Source organism: Metarhizium acridum (assembly GCF_019434415.1).
Source record: "Metarhizium acridum strain ARSEF 324 chromosome Unknown scaffold_350, whole genome shotgun sequence".
Taxonomy (NCBI): domain Eukaryota; kingdom Fungi; phylum Ascomycota; class Sordariomycetes; order Hypocreales; family Clavicipitaceae; genus Metarhizium; species Metarhizium acridum.
In genome coordinates, this window is record NW_027094029.1 from 243,457 (window position 1) to 264,877 (window position 21,421).

Sequence of the window (21,421 nt, forward strand, 5' to 3'; positions counted from 1 at the left end):
TTTTACTTTATTACGCGTATTATATTTCTTAATAACTTCTTATACTATTTTTCTGCTTTCTAAGAAGTTATACGATCTTCTTAGCCTATTAATTATTTTTCTTACACCCTAATATTCGTGTAATAGGTGCTCGTATATTTCCTTAATAAGCTATTCTTAAAGTATACTAGAAATATACTACTATTTATTATATAAGAAAATCTTACCTTTCTTAAATAAATACGTTTTCGTTTCTTAATTATTTAAATAGCTATTATTATTAATATATAATATAATCTAATACATTTATATTTTATTTAGCTTAACTTACTAGGTTATATTAATTTCTTAGATGCCTAATATAAGGTTTCTATTCTTAATAGCGCGTAATAAAGGTATATTACTTACTTACTTATTTAATTTTAAGTTCTTTCTTTAATTAAGCGCGTTTACTCTTTTATTTTTAAATTCTTTATAGTATATAATTTTAAAGTTATAATTCGTAAGGGTTTTATATTATTTAATTTATTGTTTATTTAAATCCTTTATAGTTAAGAATAATATAAGATTCTTATAATTAATATAAACCTTAATTTAATACTTTACTCTTATAAGATAGTATCTTTATTCTTTAAAGCACTTAATAATAGCTATAAGTTCTTTATTATAAATCCTATAATTAAGTTTAAGTTCGTAGAGTTTCTTTAAGAAAAATATAACTAGGTGTAATCTTCCTTAATTATCTTATTATTTAAGCTATTCGCCTAGTATAAAGTTTAAGGCGTTTATTTTAAGCTTATAAGGTTTATTTTAATTAAATGCTTTTAATATAGGTTTTAACGTAATTAAATCTTTTATTTTTTAGAATATTATAGCTTTTAGTTTATTTTATTAAAAGCTAACTTCTTTCTTTATTAGGTTTATAAGAGGTTATAAAATATCTTTATATTCGCTTAAGAACTTATAGTAAAAGTTTATAAATACTATAAATTCTTTAACTTCTTTTAGATTCTTTAATATAAGCTATTTCTTAATAGTTTTAATCTTATTTAAGCTTATTTATATTTCTTTATGTATAAGTATATACCCTAAAAAGTATATTATATTCTAATAGAACTAGTATTTTAAGGCTTTAATTAAGAGTTTATTATTCTATAAAGTTTATAGTATCTTATATATATATTATTTATATTTTTTAAGGGTATTTAAATAAATAAGAATATTATTAAGGTATATAACTATAAATACTTCTAGTTATTTCTATAAGATTATATTAATTATTCTTTAAAAGGTTATTAGTACGTTAATAAGCCTAAAAGGTATTATTAAATATTCGTAGTATTTTCTATTAGTTTAAAATACTATTATTTACTTATAGCCTTCTTTTATTTATATAAGGTTATAGGCTTCTTTTAAGTTAAGTGTAATAAACTATTTAGCTTTTCTAACTTTATCTTTAATTTCCATTATAAGTAATAACAGGTATTAATTCTTAATTGTAATTTTATTTAAGTATTAGTAATTAATATATAATTATAGTTTCTCGTTCTTCTTTAATACCTATAAAATTAAGTATTTTATTAAGAACTTTAATAATCTTATATATCCCTTTTATAGTATATTCTTTAAATACTCCTTAAGCGCCTTATTTTACTTAAGGTTCTAAGAATAAATTTTATTAAACGTTAATTTAATACTAGGCTAAAGTTTAATCTTATAGTTCTAGTATAAATACTCTAATAGTCCTATTTTTAGCTCTCTATTAAATAGCTTACTATACTTTAAGTATTTCTTAAAAATCTCTATTATCTTAGCTTTTAGCTCTCTAGTAATCACGTATATTCCTAAAGGCCTATTATAGTTTAAATAAGGTGCTCTTTATAGGCTACTCTTAGCTTTATAATTATATTCTAGTAAATTCTATTAAAGTTAGCTAATTCTTTAATTAACTCATAGATTACTCGCTTATAATTAGGGTATTCTTAATATAATATTATATTTTAAGATTACTATAATATCTAGTGTAACTTAATGTTTTATACCTTATATATTAACTAAAAGCTACGTAACTTTTATATTAATTACTCTTTAGCTATACTTTACCGTAGTTTCTTTTATAATTATAAGTTAATAAAGCTTATCTTTAAGTGTCTAAGGTAATTATAATTTATTAATAAGATTTAATAAGATAAAATTTCCTTATACTCTACTATTAATTATTACTTAGATTCTTTATTTTATTATAGTTATATTAATTATAAGGTATATTATACTATTAATATTTATAGTATATAAAGACCTATTAGATCTCCGTTAAGGAATTAGTCTTAATTATAATAATAGCTATTATTTCCTAATTTATTAATTCTATTCTTATATTATTCTTTAGCGCGTTATTCTAAGTATTATTATTAGTAGTTATCTTTTAACGTATTATTAGAGCTTTCTTAGTAATCGCTTAATTTACTATTTATATTAATTAAACTTAGGTTAAGTAAGTTACTTATAGTTATATAGTTCCCTTTCTTCTTATATTATAAGGTTATAGCTTAAGTAATATATACGTTATTCTTAGTATAATATAACTTCCCGTTTAATATCTTTAAATTAGTTTATTATAATTTTAATTATATTATAAGAGTTATTCTTCTTCTCTTTTATTCTTATAAAAACTATCTATTACCTTACTTATTATTAAGATGCGTATAGTAATTATTATTATAATAAAAGGTTTAATTAAGAAGTTTATATTTAATTTTAAGTTCGTCTTTCTTAATTAAATAATTCTTTTCTTCTTAAATTTATTCTAGTAAAGGTTTACTTTTTAATAAGAGTATTTAGTATTTCTAAAAGTTATTAGGTATTAGTTAAGTTTTAAATTTTTAATCTTTATTTAAACTAATATTATTTATTAACGTAAAGCTTTCTTTATTACTTATTATACTAAGATTTTACGTGGGTAAGTTTTCTTAGTTTATAGTATAAAGCTTTTTACCTTTAAGAATTAGCTTTTATAGCTTCTTTAAGACTTTACATTTATTTATAAAGTATCTAGTCTTACTATAATTATAATAAGTCTTCCCTCTTTCCTTATTTATAGCGTTAAGTTCTATAAGTCTAGTGTAGTATTTATATACTATTAATATTTAACGTAGCTTACTACTATTAGATTTATTAAACCTAGTATATAATTTAAATTTCCTATAATCTTTTTTATAATATTACTTATATAAACAATTATTTACCTTAATAACTATTTTAATAAAGTTATTAAATAACTTAAGATAATCTTCTTAATAAATATTATTCTTTACTTTTTCTTTAAGTTCTTAATAAAAGACTTTTATTTTAGGTTTAATATTCTAATTAAGTTTTACTATAATACGTTTAAACTCCCTAGCGTAATAAGCTATAAATCTAGTTTACTTAAGTTAAGTAAGTTATTATATAGCTTTCTTATACTTATTAGAATTTTTAAATATAATAAGAAGTTATTCTTTAAAGGTTTTATAATTAAAGAAGATATAAATAACTTTTACTTTAGCTTTAATACTATACTTAAGATATACGCGAAGAGTTAGCTCCTATTATTCTATTACCTTTTTAGTTAAGAGGTTATTAATATAAAGAATCTATAACTTAAGTATTATATAGATTTTTTCGTTAACTTATAGGTAAGCTTAAGCTTAAATAAGAAAGTTTCTTATATTACCCTTATAATTATCGTATAATTTAAGCTTAAGGAGTTTTAATATATTATTATTATTAATAAAGAATATAAGTGTAAGATTTTAAACTACTATAAGTTTCTCTTCTTATACCTTAAGTTTTTTATAGAGATTATTCTATTAATTAAAAAGCTATTAACCCCACTTCTTAAGCTTAGTAATCTTATTATAAAGGTACTTTATTACCTCCTTAAAATTAATAGTCTTTTCGCTTAAAGTAAATATCTTAAAAGTTATTATTACTTAAAGTTTTAAGGTAACTTATTAAATAAAACTAATTAAAATATAATAATAGCTTAAATTTTAAGGTATAATAGGTTTATTTCTTAAAAAGCAAGTTAAGTTAAATACTATAAAGTAGCTTTTAAGTAGTATTATAATAAGGCTATTAAGAGTATAACTCTTAATAGTAAAACTATTACTTAAATTAATTAATAAAGAACTAGATTATTTAACTATAAAAATACTTTCTTCTTAAGTATTCGTTTACCTTTTTATTATAGTTTTAAATTAATTAACTTAACTATTAATCCCTTTAAACCTTAATTAACTAGCTTAAGGTTCAGTTAATTTAATTCTTCTTAGTTAATATATTTAAATATTAACCTCTTTAATCGCCTCTTAGGTTACGTGGCTAGTTACGTGCTCTTACCTTCTTCTTATACCTACGGGTCGTGCCTATCCTAGCCGGTACGGTCCCGTCCCGTGTCTTATGCAGTGTCGTTCGTAACATATATAAAGTAAAATATAATACTTTAACACTTAATTAATAATAATAATTATTATAATTTAATGTAAAGAAAGTAAGCTATATAAGTCTTATTTAGGTACTTAAAAACACCTAATATTTTTAATAGATAATTATAGGTACCTTATTTTCCCCTATAAATCCATTTAAGTCTTTTTTTCCTACCTATACCTACCCAAAGCCCACGGGTAAGCAACCTACACGGGTACCCGTGGACCTTTTACACCCTAGCGCCGACTCTGGCGCGTCGTTGCTTGGATGCTAGCAGGCGTTGCTGGTCTAGTGCCGCGCCGGTATTCGTACTTGACTTGTTCAACGACGCGTCGAGAAAGCTATTCGCGATCCTCGCTTAGTCGTGATTTCATTTAATGGCTTAGTCATGATCAACCCATGTCCCCTGGCCGGATAGGAGTTTCTTGTACAACCAGGCCTATCCCCACAAGACGAGAGCGATTCCTGGGTTGGTATTTCAAGTCCTTGACGGGACGTTAACTTATATCGGACATGACCTGCCGACTACCTCTTGGAGATTGTTAAATGCAATAACATTCCGGTGCTGGGCGAATCCACGAACCACACGCTTTCCAACAACGAATAGAAATAGTACGGCAATTTACAAAGGAAGTTCAATTCATGATGCTGATGATGTTGATGATTGAATCGACGAGTGAAAAACCATGTAAATTTGACCGCTTTTGTACCTATCCCCTGAAAATCCCTGTTAGAGCTCCTTTTGACCCGGTCCTAGAAAAAGCAACTATCACGACCACCAGGCTCAAAAGAGCCCCCTTTATTCCAACAGATATATATAAAAAATGCACCCTTTAGATAGGAATATGCGCCGTACACAGCTGGGTATACAGGAAGCGGGAAAGCATTTGCCCTGGAACGGCATGTATTCAAACTACCGAGTGGCCTCAACCGCCAACCTGTCTACATTTATCTGATCAAACCGATTAGATCCTGACGCTTGGCGCCCTCCTTCGTCCCCACGGCAATCAGAGCGACGTGTCCATCCCCGTTTGAACTCAACTTAATCGGACCTCCGGGCCATTGGCCAGTCAGGCCCAAGGATGAGTTTGTCAAGGATTGCAAGATTGCCTCATCCATCATGGGCGGAGCCCCATATCGAACCTTGCGCCGTCCGCCATACTGGGTTGGTAAATCATCCATGTCGACAACGGCAGCCAGTGCGGCCGGGACCTGGCCCGGGTAGAGGACTTCAACCTTGGAGGCGGTCCGCGGGTCGATCAACTTGCTGACGAAGCTCCATATCGCGCCAAAGTACGAGGGTGCATTGATCGCCTGACGAGCTGACGTTAGCGGGCCTCGTCAGACAATGCTCCTTTGTGGGAGACCCAAGGTCTGTACATACGTATATCCGATCGATGACCTCTGGGAAACATGTTGAGAGCAGCATGCTAAAGTCTTGGATGTACATTCGCAGGTTCCAAGCTTGCTTCAACGTCATGCCAGAAACGTCTGCGATGTACACGGCGCTTGAAATCGCCGTACCTGGCTGTTTTCGGTCAAGCATCGCCGAGCACACTGGGAAAACGAACCTGGTTAGATAGTCGTGGATGACGATTGCCTGCTCCATTGTACTCGACACGGCAGCGTCACCTCTACGGGCGGACACATTTCTGTCTTTGTTGTACTTTTGAATGACGCCGTCGTCTAGGTGGCGAGTGTCGAAAATGCAGATGGGCTTGCCAGACTTGTCTCGGTAGCCACACCAGTGAGGGTACTGCAGATTGTCGATTAGCCGGTGGCTCAACATTCGTCGAGTATTTTGGCTGGGATAGCCTACTAGCTTTCTTTTCTCTTCAAAGTCGCCGATATCGATGGTGTCGTACGTGGCGATAACATCGGCCGATTGTCGAATAGCCGATGCATCCTTGAGCTGCGCATATGCTCGATCGACGTCAAAGGACTTGCCTCGCAGGAATCGCCTATTGTCTTGTTAGCACGGTACGATATGCCCGTGGTGTGCATGACTAACAGCAGAGTATGTTCGTCGGTTAAGCCGTCAATAAGGTCCCCGTGTTGCAGGCCCTCTGGTCTTTGAAGAAGCTTCTTCTGGTAGCACAGGTTGCTAAAGCTATCCAAACATGTCTGTTTGTCTTCTGCGAGTGTGCCTGATGTGGCCTGAAGCGGTCTCGTCTTCATGGTAGGCGGCGAAGAGTGCGTTCAAGGACAGAGTATGTGGCGAGCAGAAGGAGAACAAGGTCGCGAACCCGCATCATTTGTGAACTTGTTTCGACCAGCAAGACCCTTGAACTCGCTGACCGCCGGCTGCAGTCTTCACAGTCATGTCTTCACGGCTCGTCACAAAATACAGATCAGCCTCACCCCGCTTCATCCCCCTGGCCACCCGGCTTTGCTTTTTTCTCCAGCCGTTCAGCCAAGATGTTGGGCATGTCTTGGAATCGGCTTTGCAGAGGTGAAAAATCCATTGGATAGCGTCCCGGCCCTGCTCAACGGGACCCTCTTGAACACATTGTACGGAGCATTAGACACGTCAAACAGCTGCTCAGGGTGATAGGGCGAGCTCCTGCTATAGCCCTCATTATTGAGTCCTCCATCTTGTCACATCATCATATGCGAGAGATAGATAAGCATATCTTATTGAGACAGTGGCGGCGCCGCATATTCAAGGATGCTACGGAGGTTTCTCCGCGTTGGGATTTCGACGATGTAGTACTCCGTAGTTGGGTGGAACACAAGCCGCATGGATTCTGCGACGGTAATCAACAGGGTGCCGTTCCGAAGACGCTACATTTGTGATTGTATCGGTCTACGTACTCGGCACACCACAATGTCAACGGAAAAGGCTCTCTTTCAATGGAAAAAGGCTGCTAATGAAGCCATCAAAAGCCTCATGAAGGCTCGCACCACGGCCGTGTTGAAGTCGGACCTTCAGTACAGCTAAATTCCTCACTGATGACCTTCAGATATATATAAAATGAATGCCCTCAATCATCCAGCTAGATAGCTTCAATTCCAAGGACTAATGCGCTGTTCAATGAGCCCATAGTTTATCGTGATACACAATACGTCGTAAAGTAACTGAAAAAATACCTTGGCTTTTTCTGCTTTAGTGCCCGTGAACATGGATGCAAATCACCCATCGATTACGGAGTAGACCTCCCAGATAACGCGGATGCTATAGCTGAGAGAATCCCATCGTGAACCAGTGACTTTAATGAAAACCATGGAGCACCTTTTGACAGAGATACAGGGAGTGAAAGTATGATAACCGGTTGAGGCGTGGCCTGAAACCAGAGAGTTGGGTTCTTCAATATCCACTTCTCACCCAGTCTATCTTACACCGCAGATAACAAGGGCTGGGTTGTAGGGCAGGGGATTGGGACTGAATATGAGGTATTCCAAAAAGAGGACTCAGATTGCAAGAAACTGACGTAGCCAACTTGAGCGTCGAGGGTACACATTCAGCCGCATCTCACTGTCCTCTAAACATATGAGGAATCAGTAGTGTATTTTTAAACAAGTAATTCTTATGGCGAGCCATCGAGTCAGAAGCCACAATATCCACCTGAATTCCTCCGGGCAGAACTTCTACGAGGGGAGAGTAGCTGCCGGAAACTTCGTACGTCGTATAATCAACGTCATGCAAAAACAGGGGTGAGTATGGCCCCTTTAACCTCGCAACGTAGTCAATCTCACCGACGCAAGAACCCAACAGGAAAAGAATTCGTAGACGCTCAGCCAACCTGTCCCGCCGAGACTTCCCTCCATGTCACCGAAATTCTTTCGAGCGGTTCCGCAGCTGCATAGAATGTTTCTCCTGGGCAGGCAGTTCCTTATAATTGTCCTTGCAATAACATTCAGGACACTGGGTTCGCTCATGATGCCTCCAAAGTTCCACAGCAACAGCCCAGTTTTTGGCAGAGACCCCCCTGGTGCGGCGATACTTCCTCGCAAAAGGCTTCCAGTGTTTGCTGTCCCGCAGCCGGTACTGCAAGCAGTCAGTGCATAGCCCAAACTTCCCGTTACTTGTCCAGTTGTATCGGTCGACCAGAGGCTGGAAGCGCCGGATGAGCATATATATCATGCTGCAGGAGGAAGGTCGAGTATATCTATGCTTGGCTACCGAGGGCACCATGATTGTCAACATGGCTGACACCTGGAGAAGGCGTTTGCTCGCGAGGGCGAGGCAGACTGCGTCGATTGGCTTCGCTTGTTCGAAGATGCGAAGCAGGATTTCGGTCGGCAAGCGCAGGAGAGCGCAAGACAGTGCCGAAGGCCCAGATAAGAGCTGCGCTCACGACGTGTCAGTAATGTCTGGTGAATCCAGATGGCGAAAGAGGGGACCACGAAGTTCGAACCTCTGGAGGCTTCCTGAAGCGCGTGAGACAAGATTGCCCTGGCGTTTCTAAACACATATTTTGGAGCAACTTTTCTACATGATTGAAAGATGAAGCGTGAGTGCATATCAAATACGTGGACTTGCGAGGCAGTGAATTCACGCTTGGGCGGCCAAGCAACTGGTTGTACAGGCAACAACGTTGAAGCGCGTGAAGCACGCGCCTCAACGCGTAATCGCGACGTCATCACGTCCGCGTGCATCAGAGAACCTAAACGCGAATACAATTACGCAGAGCAGAGAATAAAGGTCTGGTATGTACAAGCAGTACTCGACGCGGGGAAAAGCAGACACGACCAGAAACCCGAACCTAGCAAGCATGTCAACGAATGCGGTCGTGTTAAATTGCTCAACATTGGACAAAGGTTGGCGTTGGCCGCACACACACACGGGCAAGCAGTTTCGCACATTTTCCTCCCAGATTTCGTGCCCACGGCTCTAGTTTCCTTTTGTTAGTCTCAATCCTTAATCATGACGAACCGAGCTTCAGAGTTGAGTCAAAGCGATTCCCTCAAACCACGTGTTGCTGGCTTCAACAGTAGACAATTTTGGCACAGGTTCACCTTTGGCCATGAACTATGCACTGCAGGCAACTGGCGGCCAAGTTTATCAGTTGGAAATGTGAAGCTTACTTATCGTTGACCTTCAAGTTGATTCTATTGAGTTTTAAAGGATGTGTATTGCTCAAGAGATCTTTGGCTGTTGAATACCACAAACACAAACATCCGAAGGAAAGGCGCCACCAAGGCCAAGTAGGGAAGAAAAGAGCGCAAGGGCATGAAATGCTACATGGATTGTTGAAAGCCACAAACATGAAGAAAATCCCATTTCATAATTTTCGCCTCTTTGGCGATCCGTGTCTCAAAACGCGTTGGAGTAGAATTCAATTTGGGAAAGTAGGCAGCTCCTCGAGGCTGTGCAATGGACATGATGATGCTGAAACTACTTTCCTAGCATGGGAGAAGATTCTGTATGCTTCACAGGTCTCAAGTAAAGGCTGTCCGTCGAGAAGGAGCTCTCGATTGTGAACGGGCCTGCCCTGGTAATGAGCACCGGACCTGGTCCTACTGCAGGTGACGTTGTAGTGGCGTTTAACACGAGTCCTCAAGCACTTCAGGTCAATTATTCCGGGAACAGCAGGACTGGGACCTTTAGCGTAAGCGGCATAGTCAGCCGTTGCGATCCAATCTGTTGTCGTGAACTGACCAGGCTCCAAGTCTTGGGGCAGCCAAGTAGGATCGTGGGCAAGAACTGTGGAAAGGAGTTCGGACATCTCAAACTCAGTCAGAACCTCTTGACGAAGATTCTTGTCTGTCAATGCGAAGACGTCCTGAACCTCAAGGTCCAGGATAGTTTAAGAAAATATGGAGACAAAGTCTGCATACGGGCTGAGGCCTGCCCCTGGCTCGGTGGTGTATTCATATGCAATCATGTTACCTCCCGGGGGCCGGGGCCACCATGGAATACAAGCCACGCAAGTGAGTGCAGTCATCGGGCTTGCGAGGGCTGCAGAGCACAAATTCAGCTCGAGCTAGTCCCTTGATGGCCTCGTAGACCATAATCCGACCTTCTGGGATGTCGAAGTGTTTATGGATGAGATGAAGGGAAAAGTGCTCTGAAAGGCCATGCGAGGCAACGAATCCGATGAGCTTAGCGTGGGCCATAACATTGTCAGCCGCCGCATCCCTCATAGAGTCGATATGGGGCAGTTTGTTTTACAATGCCGCGGGCAGTGGTCCTTCATCAGGTTGACATTTCTGAGCCTGTTCCTGTCGGGACGCATGTTTACAAGATGAGTTGCGACGTAGCCAAGATTTCTGAAGAAAGAGATGGGGACCTCGAACGAAACAAAGACGCCAGATATTTATCATCAAAGCCATTCTAAAGCCTGCTTCATTCCGATGCTCTGCATGTCGGCTCTACCCCTATACTCTTAGTCAACGTATGTCTTTATACGCTGGTACCTTTTAGCATCCATAACTTGACCGAGATACAGCAGCTTTGTAGCCAGACTTCAACTAAATGCTGCAAGAGCCGAAACCGCAGGTGTGTCTGTTTTAAATTTGAGCAGTGATACCTGCAGCTACATGTCCCCAAAATGACAGCTGTAATCTATCAGACGACCAAAATCTGCCTACAAACCGGCAGACAACCCGACTAGCTATACGGAGTAGTTGAAATTATTTATGGCGCCCTTAATCGGTTTTATTAAACGCTTTAAATGGTAGTCAGCTTGGAGTGAGCGTACGTGAGGTATATAGGGCTATAACTAATAAATTAAAAGCTTATTTACCTAGTACCTAGTAAGTATAATATATAGTCCCTGATTCTAGTGATGGTAGAGTTATCATATAAATAACTGCTAATTAGCTGTATTGGTATTAGGCCACATACCGCGCACTACTTACGTGTGAGGACAATTATCGAGTAACAATGAGGGGGCTGTTACATGGAGTACGGAGTAGACCGAGATATCTAAGGTAAATAAGACTCCGGTGGAGGACTAATCATGCATCAATACAATCAATTTCCACCGCTATGGGTTACAGGAGGTACAAATCGCAGGGTGTCAACTATCCATATGTATATGTGCGGGTCTATATTAACCAATCACCGCATGGCACGGATACCAGCGGCACTTGGCTTGTGCATCCGGGCTGCAAGTAACTTAACATTTTTCTGCACTCGCCAAGGGCCCAATTGCAGGTCAACTAGTTTTCCATTCCCCCAGACTTCGACGCCGTTTTTTATCATCATGGTTATCACCGTCACATCCAATGCGGACCTCCCAAAATGCATAAATACGGAAGCAAAGCAAGCTAAAAAGGCCAAGCAGCTGGCTCAGCTGTACACTGATATCCCAGCCAAGAAAGCTCGCGGCCCGCCAACCCAGGGCTTCTTCAGCAGAACTATGATAGTGACGCTGCAAAATGGTGACGAAGTCGTAATCCAATTTCGCCCCGAGCCGATGGATCTGCACCCTTTCAAGCTGGCACGGCAGTGCCTTGGGTCGGCAGTTCCACATATCGAGCGCGTCCAGGACGAAGAGCTCCAAGAAGACGATATCTGGGTGTATGCCATGACACGCATTCCCGGCAAGCCATGGTCTGAAGGCGTAAGAGGGAAAGGCCCAGAGGCAATCATCACCATTAACAAGACACTCGGCAAGATCCTCTCTAGAGGATATGTCAAGGCCAACAGCGATGACGTTGTCCATGACAAGGTTCGGCCCCATTTGGAGCAGCTTCTGTCTTCTCAAGACGAAAGTGCCGCTCCATTCAAACATGTAGCCAACGATCTCCTTGGCAGGTTGGATCAAATCAAGGTGCTTCCGTTGTTCATCGCCCACTTTGACCTAAACGCCATGAATATTCTCGTGAATGAGACCTGCGAGGTATCTGGCATTGTCGACTGGGAGTTGTCGACGCCACTCCCTTTTGGCATGGGCTTCGGCCGCATCCATGACCTCGCTGGAGAATTCTCCGAGGGCGAGTTTCATGTAACCGACCAATTTGAGGAAGCCGAGCGAGGATTTTGGCATGAGGTTATCGAGGGTGTTCCGGAACATATTCGGAGAGTCCTCGAGGAGAATTTTGATGCAGTCCAAACTGCCGTCATGGTTGGGACTTTGCTGGATGCGTTTGAGATTATGGACGGCGAAGTCGGTTCATGTAACCCGGTGGCTGCGAAGGCTCTTCCGAAACTCCTCTCTTACCGGGTGCCTTTTATCAGAGGGACGGATCCGCCTTACTCCAAGTAGGCAGAAAGTGTTTTTGATCAAGAAAGCGAAGAGGCTGCCGGGGCCCCAGGGCATGTATTGTGTGCCAGTCTACATCAAAGCAGGAATCTTGGCCAGATGATACGAAGAAACCGGCCTTGATGCAAGTCCTCTTAAGCTATAAACAGAGAATTGCGTGTGCCACTGATAAAAGGGAGGCTCGGCCCTACACAACGCCCTTCTCATTATCTATTATTCACTCCTCGTGTAGCCTGATACCTAATACAAATAGGAAAGTGTTATCCCGTGCCAACAGACAACAACGGTCATCGGGTGGTAGTACCCGACCCCAGTTGTCACACTTGTCCCCTTAGACACTCTACTGCTGAGCTACAAATCGAACCCGTGTGCCGCTTTGTCCCGTGTACGGGTCTACTACAGACTCCTCGAGGCCGGTTAGCCGCAGCTTATCACAGCCCTTGCTGTACTCGTGGTCCGCGACAAAGGCGGTAGGCGAAACCCCCTCCACTGGGCCGCGGGTAGCAATCGCCACGGGATCATATCCGAGAACATCATCGTCGGAGCCGGCCTTCCAACGACGCCATGTGCCCGTCATGGACGCCAACAGCGGCACCAGAAGGATCAAGAGCACGAGCTGGTTGTACACGTATGCTCTGGTGGTGGTGCGGTTCGTCGTCACCACGTCGCTGGCGTTGGGCATCCTCGCAAAGGCCCCCATGGTTGCCCAGTCAAAGTTCTGCTCGATCTGGCGCGCGACGTGTTGGGCGTCGTTGGAGGCATCGTCGCCTAACAGCCCCGAAGCAAACGGCTCTCGGTACATGTCGTTGAAGCCAGTGCCCACAACTCGCAGAGTAAAGGAGTACGGCGACGTCGCGTTATTTTCGCCCCATGTATAGGTGCGCACGCCGGAGATTGGGGATGAATAGTTGCCCAGGAGATATCGGGACCTTTTGAACGAGCTTCGATCCAGCTGCGGGGGATTCTCGCCTCTCTGGGTGATGGTAACGTTGCCATACTGAACCAGGCAGCTGACCGTGTTGATGAGGTTTTTGTTGCCGACGCCAAAGTCGGCGCCGCCTACCCAGGCTCCGAATATGACGGACCATGATCCGGGAGACTTGATACATGCGGTAGGCTTGGAGGAGGAGTTGGAGCCAGACTCGCAGTTGTAGTCCAGCCCGGTCTTGAAATTTGCATAGACGGACGGCGCGCCGCAGGTCAAGTTGACGCACATGGACGGAACGATGTTGCTGCAGAGGTCGGTGACACCGGCCGACCCGGTGGTGCCGGCGCCGCACGACGGCAGGCCCATGTTCTTGGTGTTGGCCATGGTGCGGGCATCACAGGTGGCGAGGAGAGCAGACGAAGTCGTCGAGACGCTGCAGGAGTCGTCGGCGCACACGGGAGCGACTGGTGGCGCGAAGTTGCCGTTGGAGGCTTGCACGGCCATGCCAAAGACGAGATCACCCGCGCTGCCTCCACGGGAGCGATAGTTTCCCCTGTTGATCCAAGGGGCCCAGTAATCTGCTGCGTGGGAGGAGGTGGTGGAAGAGACCTTGACAAGGTCCGTCTGCGAAATGCCCGCCAAGAGGACGGGGCTCACGATGTAGACGGCGAGGAGCAGCAAGCCGCTCATCCTGATGAGCCAGAACCCGCCGCTGACGGCGTAGGCGAGCCTCGCCAGAGGGGAGACGGTCCATTGCGCAAGGGATCGGGTCTCACGCACAGTCAGCGGGCTGCCAACGAGGCGAGGAACGAGCTTGAGCCATAAGGAGTGCTCGACGCAGCGCGTGATGAAGGCAGACGTGGCGGCAGCGAGAACCGTGGTGATCAAACTCACGGCTACCGAGGGCTTGATGGACGAAGAGCCGTCTACATAGACGAGGGATGAGATACGGTACAGTTTTGGCTGGACGTAGAGGATAATGAGCAGAGTGTAGCAGGCAAGAATGACGAGGGCCAATGAGGCTGTGAAGAGGATATTCAGGAGCCTCCTTCGGCTAGCAGGTACGACTTGGGGGAGCGCCGTCATGATGTGGAATCCGTCCAACTGTGGGAAGAGTCTTGTCTGGTAGTGAACCGCGGCACAGGGCAACTATAAGCAATACCGCGGTTATGAGAACCAGTGTTCGGGGGTCAAGAGCGGCTGGGAGCTGAAGAAGCTGAAAAGCCACCAGCATCCGTGGCTCCAATCGCCAGGCAGGGCTGTGCGCTCGGGGATGATGGTTGTTACAACACTATTGAGTTTTCAGCTGCAAGGGATCCCAGTCCATACTGTCAATATGACCGTATTCATGAGCCTGGATCAGGACATTGCCAAACCGGTGGGTGTTGGATCCGACAGAAACCAACTTGCGCCTTGCTCAAGAAGTCAAAGCAGCAGCCGCAGCTTGTATGTAGCTTCCACCGACAGTAGCTCTGCCGGACGCGCCGAGTGAGCTTTGACGATGACTTTGTCACGTGGGGAATATTGCGCTTTACTTGGTGGCGTTGAAATAGTCATGTAGAATCTTATTTTCACTGACAGAGACTAGTTAATGCCTAGAGTAGGAGGCAAAAAGTATCTATTGAAATGAGGTACCTAGCTATAACGCTCTACGTTATGATGTATTGTAGTCTCTCAGTATATACTTCTTACGCAGATTAGAAACTATTCCAAGGTATCCCAATAATGTCGAAAGAAGTGTTGCACACCACAGCAGGCTCCCCAGAGCCCTCGATACTAAATCCACGTTAGCTATGAGGACTTCAAAACGAGGGCAAGTCGTAGCATTTGATACTACTACGTCGCGGCATTGTATTACTTGTTACAGTGCTTGGGTCACGGGTGTAACACGGAGGTCACGGTGTATGGAAGGCACAGGCCAGCCCTTGAACCTGACGATAGTTACACAAGGGCTCGAGACCTAGTCGGGGCTCGCTTGCTCACCGCTGCCTTGTATAAGTAAGGGGTATCTGCCTCTAGAGGCCTTGAAAAAACCAACGACCTTTGACACCAAAGCGAATTCTTAGCTGAATCGAATATTATTCCAAGCCCTTATGTACTAAGCCATTGTCACATTAGGCAAAGTTGCTCAGCCTACTCTCCTCTAACACCCTCGTGTGAGCTGGCATCAGCTGCTGGAGGCGCGTGCTCTCCTCCTTGAAGCTCGTGTTTTTTTCCTTGGAGGCTAGAGACCGTCTCATGGATCTTTGTAATCTCCCGCCGCCTTTTCAGCTCGTTGACGTCTAGGCCCAATTAGACCAGCCACATGTAGTCCGTGGCGAGATATATTTGCCCACCAGGAGGTACTCACTAGCATACCATAGCATAATGGAGCGCGATAGCCAGGTACTGGATCGGGTTCAATACTTTTTGTCTTCCACTATGGCCCCGTGTTGACAATTTTCCTCGCGTGTTCAAAGGAAGTCGTCTCTTCAAGCGCGGGTCTACACAACGTTCAAAGGTCGGAGATGGTCATGATTTTACCTCATGCGATTCATGTAGTCGAAGTATCATCTGAACTTCATAGATTTGGGAGATGACCAAGGCTGCACTTTATATAATTAGTGGCAACTTTGGCCCCGTTCGTTCTTTTAGTTTCCACGTTCTGGTTCCAAGCCTCCGATTCTTGAACTTGTCTGGTGATTGATACACTTCACTTCACTTCACTTTTACCGGTGGAGAAACTCCAAAAAGGGTAACTATAAACCTGTAGCATGTGTACATTCTGAAGCTTAGCTTTTGTCTCGTCAAAGCCTGTGAAAAGGGCTCGTTTAAGGGCTTAAAGAAAAAGGGCTCAACTCAATGATAATCTTGTAGGATGTCAAAGGTCCTTGGTGTCCCCAAGCCGTGAGACGAGGATGGACGATCTTATATAATTGAAAGGAACGGCCCGTGCCTAGTGTGCCCCATAGTTCTCGTGATCTTATGATGTAACAAAGGGCTTCTAATCCTTGCTTGACCTAATCCGTGTGACAAAGCCCATGAGTCCTTGTTATCCAGTTTCTGCTTTCACAATCTGTTCTCTTCCTTCGCTACGGTTTCTCGTGTTTTATCATTCCCTACAGCGGGCTAGCTTAGAGCTTATTCCCCAAGTGTTCAGGATCCTATCCCCTAAATGCAGCGAAGGCGGCAGTGAGGTCACGGGCTCCAAAACGCCCCTGCCACCGGCCGTATACCTTAAGTGACATTAATAATATTTGTATCAGGCCTAATAATGGTGTGGTTATGATATGTGTGACGTAGTTTCTTGTAATATGGAAGTTTATGGGGACTTTTCTTATCATATAAATTAAGTATAAAATTAAGTACCTTTTAAATATTAGCTTTTAATTGGCTTAAAATCCCTGTCGTGACCTCGCTGCCGCCTTCGCTGCATTTAGGGGATCTGCGGCAGCTGAAGCGGCGTCTGCTGTTTATAGCACGAGCTGTTCAAGAGATTTAGGTGGTGAGTTAGTCATGGATGGGTGGGCAATGTAGGTTATATGTGTTGCCTATTTTCCAGTCGTCCTGTGGCCAGTGCAAAGCAGATAGTTGCTTGCACTGCCTTCAAATTTGGTTGCCAATCTTGTCCATCGGATGGTGACTTACCTCCTAGAAAGAATGAAAGATTTCCTCTGTTAGTTTCAGTGCGTCGGTACATCGCCGCTCGATGTTCTCGCCATCGTAGACATCGAAATAGAAAATGCGCTACCGTCTCTGGCAGCGTCGATAAATGGCGTGTCTCGGACAATTTCACCGATCCCTACTACACCGTTGCGTCCAGAGCTGCTCACGGATACGCGAATGTCCCATTCTGTGTCTTGTTGTTTAGCCGCATTTTCATAGTTGAAGGCTTGAACTCACTTCTCCCACGGCTTTAGTGTGAATGATTGTATAGATTCCAGTTTGGGGCAAAAAGGCCTTCTGCTTTTTGCAAGCATCCTCATTCCCGCTAGGCTCAAATTCTGTTACTGGACACTCACCTATACGGCTAAATCGTAAGCGAATAGAAGTAGTTTAGTATCCTGTAGATTCTATTGGCCACTATGGACAGTGCGACCCACACGCATCGGTACCTGAAAGAACCCCTTTGACTCATGCAATTAAAAGCCCACATTTTTAAGGGTACATTAAATTCCTAGCAATTTACACTATGATTAAAGTACTCACATTCCTTCGAGTTACAAAAGGGCTACATCACAAGTCTCGCAGCCCCAACGCGATTGACGAGCTGTCCGGCGGCGATTGAGGGCATCGCGATATCAAGGTTAAAAAGGTTAAAATCTCTGCCTACGAGCCTTAATAGGTGGGTTATTAGGCCGGCAGGTGTTATCAGCTGCCTGCTCACGTGTGCTGTTTTCGTCATCTATTAAAAGTCCGCCGTTAAACACCTTTAATACGGCTTCTTGTGAGCTGCTAGAATGTGAAGACTCAGTAGTCGCCCGGATTTGGCCTGTCACCAAAGTCACTCGAGGTCAGCAGGTATTGTGGGTCCCGTGACCTCGTTGGAGCCTTAACTGCTCTGAGGGGATGCGCTGAACCGCTCAAGCGCTGCAGCAGAATGAAGAAACAATAACTTGAGCGGAGAATCTTTTTCATATGTTAGCAATAGTATGACTGCTGTCTACTGCCGGTAATGGCTCGCTATACCTGTTTGCTTGCTTGCTTGCTTGCAGGGGCGTGTATGCATTTCGTCACATGACTCCGCGTCAAGCCATCTCGCGACATCTCACGTCCCTTTTCTGCCCCTTTCTCCCCCCAAAATATCACGTCAAAGACTCTGCCATGGCGACGCGCAATCTACTCTCCGGCCCCATCACTTTATCTTCTGCTACAGGTCGAAGCGCTAACGTTCTTCACGCTTTACAATACCCACTACGTAAGCTAGCCTTCTACAGCTATATAGAAGGACATCGCGCTCTTCTAGCAGAGGTAATAGCACACCATCTGGGTATTAAGCCAACCGACGTTGATATTTCACCACAAGAATGGTGGCGACATGGATCCTTCAATCTTTGCGTACCACTTAAGGTCAATGTCAACTCTACGCAGTCAAACGTCCCAGAATTTGCTTTTATTCGCTTTCCCCTGCCCTACCGCGTTGGGGAAGTAACAAACCCCGGTAACTCAGATGAAAAGCTTGACTGTGAGGCGGCGACGTATGCATGGCTCGAGGAGAACTGTCCCTCTGTTCCTATACCAAAGCTTTATGGTTTTGGCTTATCTACAAATCAAAGGGTAAGCGTCTTAACCTTCAAATCCCCGTCTCCTAAGCTCATTATTCCGCTAGTTCACGAATGCCAGCCTCCTTCCCTGGTGGTCGCGCTGGTTTCACAAAGCTCGACGCTTTTTCCTAGCGACCTTTGGCCTCCAGCAACCTTCACAATATGTCTGCCACGCTTCGGGCCGTTTCGCAGACCTTAATATCGGTTATCTGCTTATCGAAACAATCACTTCGGGGGAGATGCTGTCAGAATCCTGGGATGAGAAGCGCGATGCTGCCCGTCTACAAAATCTACAAGGAGACCTAGCGAGAGTAATGGTCTCGCTTGCGCGTGTTCGCCTGCCCCGTATCGGACTCTTCCGCCTAGACAGTAACGGGTATTTACGCTTAGACAATCGTCCTATGAGTGTTCAAACTACTATGCACGAGAATGAAGGGCTCTCCCTACACATGTCGCGGCGTACAACATTCTCTAGCGTCAAAGATTTCGTCCTTTCTCAGATAGCGGCCTTTGAAACCCGATTTATTGAGCAGCCGAACGTAATAGCTAGCCATGAGGATGCTTGGTACCAGATGACTAGCCTAGCTGCCGCCAAGCTTACGATCCCGCAACTATTTCGAGACGACCTCTGTAATGGCCCTTTTGTGTTTTCCTTGACTGATCTTCATCGAAGTAACATATTTGTTGACGAGAACTGGAATATTACCTGCATTATTGACCTGGAATTCGCCTGCTCATGGCCGGTTGAATTTCTACAAACCCCGTATTGGCTGGGCGGTGGACTCATCGACGAAGTCACCTCTGCCGAGCTTGCGCCCATACACGCAGAGTTCATGGAGCATATCAGACGTGAAGAGAAACTACAGCAGTGCAGAGACCCAGACACAGAGCCAGTCTCATCCATCATGCAGCAGTCATGGGCCGACGGCACATTTTGGGTCCCCTTGGCACTAAGGGATCCGGTGTCTTTTACAGAAATCTTTTATAAGCGTATCCTGAAAGGCTATTTTGAACTTCCTGATGAAGAACTTGACAATGGCGCATACTTAAGATTCTGTTCCCGTTTTTTCCGCCGCAATTCATCTAGCATTATCGACCGCAAGCTAGACGATCGAGACAGGTACATGGAGAGCCTTACGGAAGCCTTTACCGATACCGCAGCGCGGTCATCTTGAACCGAGCTCGGAAAGTGTAACCATTCACTTTCAGCCATTCTTGCTCCCCTTTGGTGGCGTCGCGGGCCGAGCAGCAGATGGCCCACTACGCCTAGCTTTCTGTGCAGAAGTGCCAGATGATGACAGCTGCTTCACTGCTGCCGCAGGAATCGGGACGGCATACATGGGCTTCATCGTTGCGGTCCCAATCTCTACGCCTGAAGATGAGCTTGTAGTTCCTGGATCGGCATTGAAGGATGAGGTTGAGTTGCCCTTGTCTGCCATGTTCGGTCTGGGCGCTGGTAAGCAATGCTGTATTGACTGTAGGTGGATGCCACGTTGGCACACCCATCGGCGAGCAGGAGCGCTATTGGTTCGCAAAACGCCTCTTTGCGCAGCCAGAGAGGCGTCCAAAATGGCGCACGGCCGGGTAACTGGCCCTTCATCACGAGTAGCCATGTAACGCATGTCTTGTAAGCTGTCGCTTTGCATCGAAATGCAATGAGCTTCGGAGAATGAAAACTGTCTGGGTTCTCTTCATAAATGTACAAGATGCCGGGTAAAGACTGCCGGAGGCGGGACTAGCTTTTGGAAAGAGCGGTTCCTGGGGAATCATTGTAGTATTATTGGTAATTAAATGAGTTTTTGAAATCGCAGGTAGTTCATGCGATGAAGGACACCATCAAAAGTTTTCAAGCACGGTTAATCGGAGCATCGATCGGACAAAAGATCCCTGTGAATCAGGGAGACTCTTTGAGTTCTACATAAAAGAGTGGAGTCATAGAAAAGTGAATATTGCTGCCAGCAAGGCAGCGTTATGGCAACTACTATTGCCTATCAGGCCATCACATATCGCGCCTGCGTTGAATGAGCAACTTGGTGTTGATATCAGCAACCTCTTCCACCCTTTCTTCAGTGAGACTAGTGACTAGAAGTGCGAGAACCAGAGCCACACTCTCGCACTGACATGTTTGAGCTTGAACCGCCGCCACGTTCGACCGAATGTTCCTCCTTCACTGTGCTCTCAATCCACTCCATCCTTTCACAAAGGAGCTCTACGCTTACTTTGACCCAACCGCGCTCGTGTACTTTTGCATTCGTACGGGTTAGGACATGTAGTCATAGTAGGCTCATTGACCTTGTTGGGATCATCGGCAAGTTGATCATCTCACGAAAGTGTCAACGCCGTTGGTGTGCCAGATGAACATGAAGATGCCGCTAACTCTTGTCCTGCACCAGGCGGAGTGGAAGTCTCTGCCACAACGGGTCACCAACAGCACTCAATGGGACATGCCACAAAGTGTTGTATGGGCGATCCGCGTCTTTGTACGAAGATGGAGTATGAGAGAAAACTTTGACAGATGATGTGCTGGGGAGTCCATTGTTGGACTGAATTTTATGAGCAGCTGCCGTTTCTGATGTGTCGTCTTGAGAGACAGTTTTGGCTTTTGGTTCAAGGCAATCGTTCAAGTTGATGCCCTCGTTAGTGCCCAACGC

General features: G+C 43.7%; 6 protein-coding genes across 6 annotated transcripts; 3 read left to right on the top strand and 3 right to left on the bottom strand.

The window, feature by feature from the left end:
* Positions 1 to 5,392: 5,392 nt before the first annotated feature.
* J3458_015326 (uncharacterized protein) lies at positions 5,393 to 6,624 on the bottom strand (the record flags this gene model as incomplete). Its single annotated transcript, XM_007817108.2, has 3 exons — positions 5,393 to 5,760; positions 5,831 to 6,407; positions 6,458 to 6,624. 3 exons carry the CDS (start codon positions 6,622 to 6,624, stop codon positions 5,395 to 5,397), a joined length of 1,110 nt encoding a protein of 369 aa, XP_007815299.1. The 3' UTR covers positions 5,393 to 5,394.
* Positions 6,625 to 7,693: 1,069 nt separating this feature from the next.
* Positions 7,694 to 8,920, bottom strand: J3458_022518 (uncharacterized protein). The gene is made up of 2 exons (XM_066123057.1): positions 8,805 to 8,920; positions 7,694 to 8,734 (listed from the first exon to the last, which is right to left on the bottom strand). The coding sequence occupies exons 1-2, from the start codon at positions 8,859 to 8,861 to the stop codon at positions 8,216 to 8,218; spliced, it is 576 nt and encodes a 191-aa protein (XP_065974262.1). The 5' UTR covers positions 8,862 to 8,920; the 3' UTR covers positions 7,694 to 8,215.
* Positions 8,921 to 11,543: 2,623 nt separating this feature from the next.
* Positions 11,544 to 13,093, top strand: J3458_015327 (uncharacterized protein). Its single transcript, XM_007817110.2, has one exon. It carries the CDS (start codon positions 11,598 to 11,600, stop codon positions 12,600 to 12,602), a length of 1,005 nt encoding a protein of 334 aa, XP_007815301.2. The 5' UTR covers positions 11,544 to 11,597; the 3' UTR covers positions 12,603 to 13,093.
* Positions 12,940 to 14,613, bottom strand: J3458_015328 (uncharacterized protein; the record flags this gene model as incomplete). The annotated part of the gene is made up of 1 exon (XM_007817111.2): positions 12,940 to 14,613. One exon carries the CDS (start codon positions 14,611 to 14,613, stop codon positions 12,940 to 12,942), a length of 1,674 nt encoding a protein of 557 aa, XP_007815302.2.
* Positions 14,614 to 18,243: 3,630 nt separating this feature from the next.
* Positions 18,244 to 19,945, top strand: J3458_015329 (uncharacterized protein; the record flags this gene model as incomplete). The annotated part of the gene is made up of 2 exons (XM_007817112.2): positions 18,244 to 18,783; positions 18,836 to 19,945. The coding sequence occupies 2 exons, from the start codon at positions 18,244 to 18,246 to the stop codon at positions 19,943 to 19,945; spliced, it is 1,650 nt and encodes a 549-aa protein (XP_007815303.2).
* A 163-nt stretch (positions 19,946 to 20,108) lies between these two features.
* On the top strand, positions 20,109 to 20,358 carry J3458_015330 (uncharacterized protein; the record flags this gene model as incomplete). The annotated part of the gene is made up of 2 exons (XM_066120750.1): positions 20,109 to 20,226; positions 20,252 to 20,358. 2 exons carry the CDS (start codon positions 20,109 to 20,111, stop codon positions 20,356 to 20,358), a joined length of 225 nt encoding a protein of 74 aa, XP_065974263.1.
* Between the last annotated feature and the right edge of the window lie 1,063 nt (positions 20,359 to 21,421).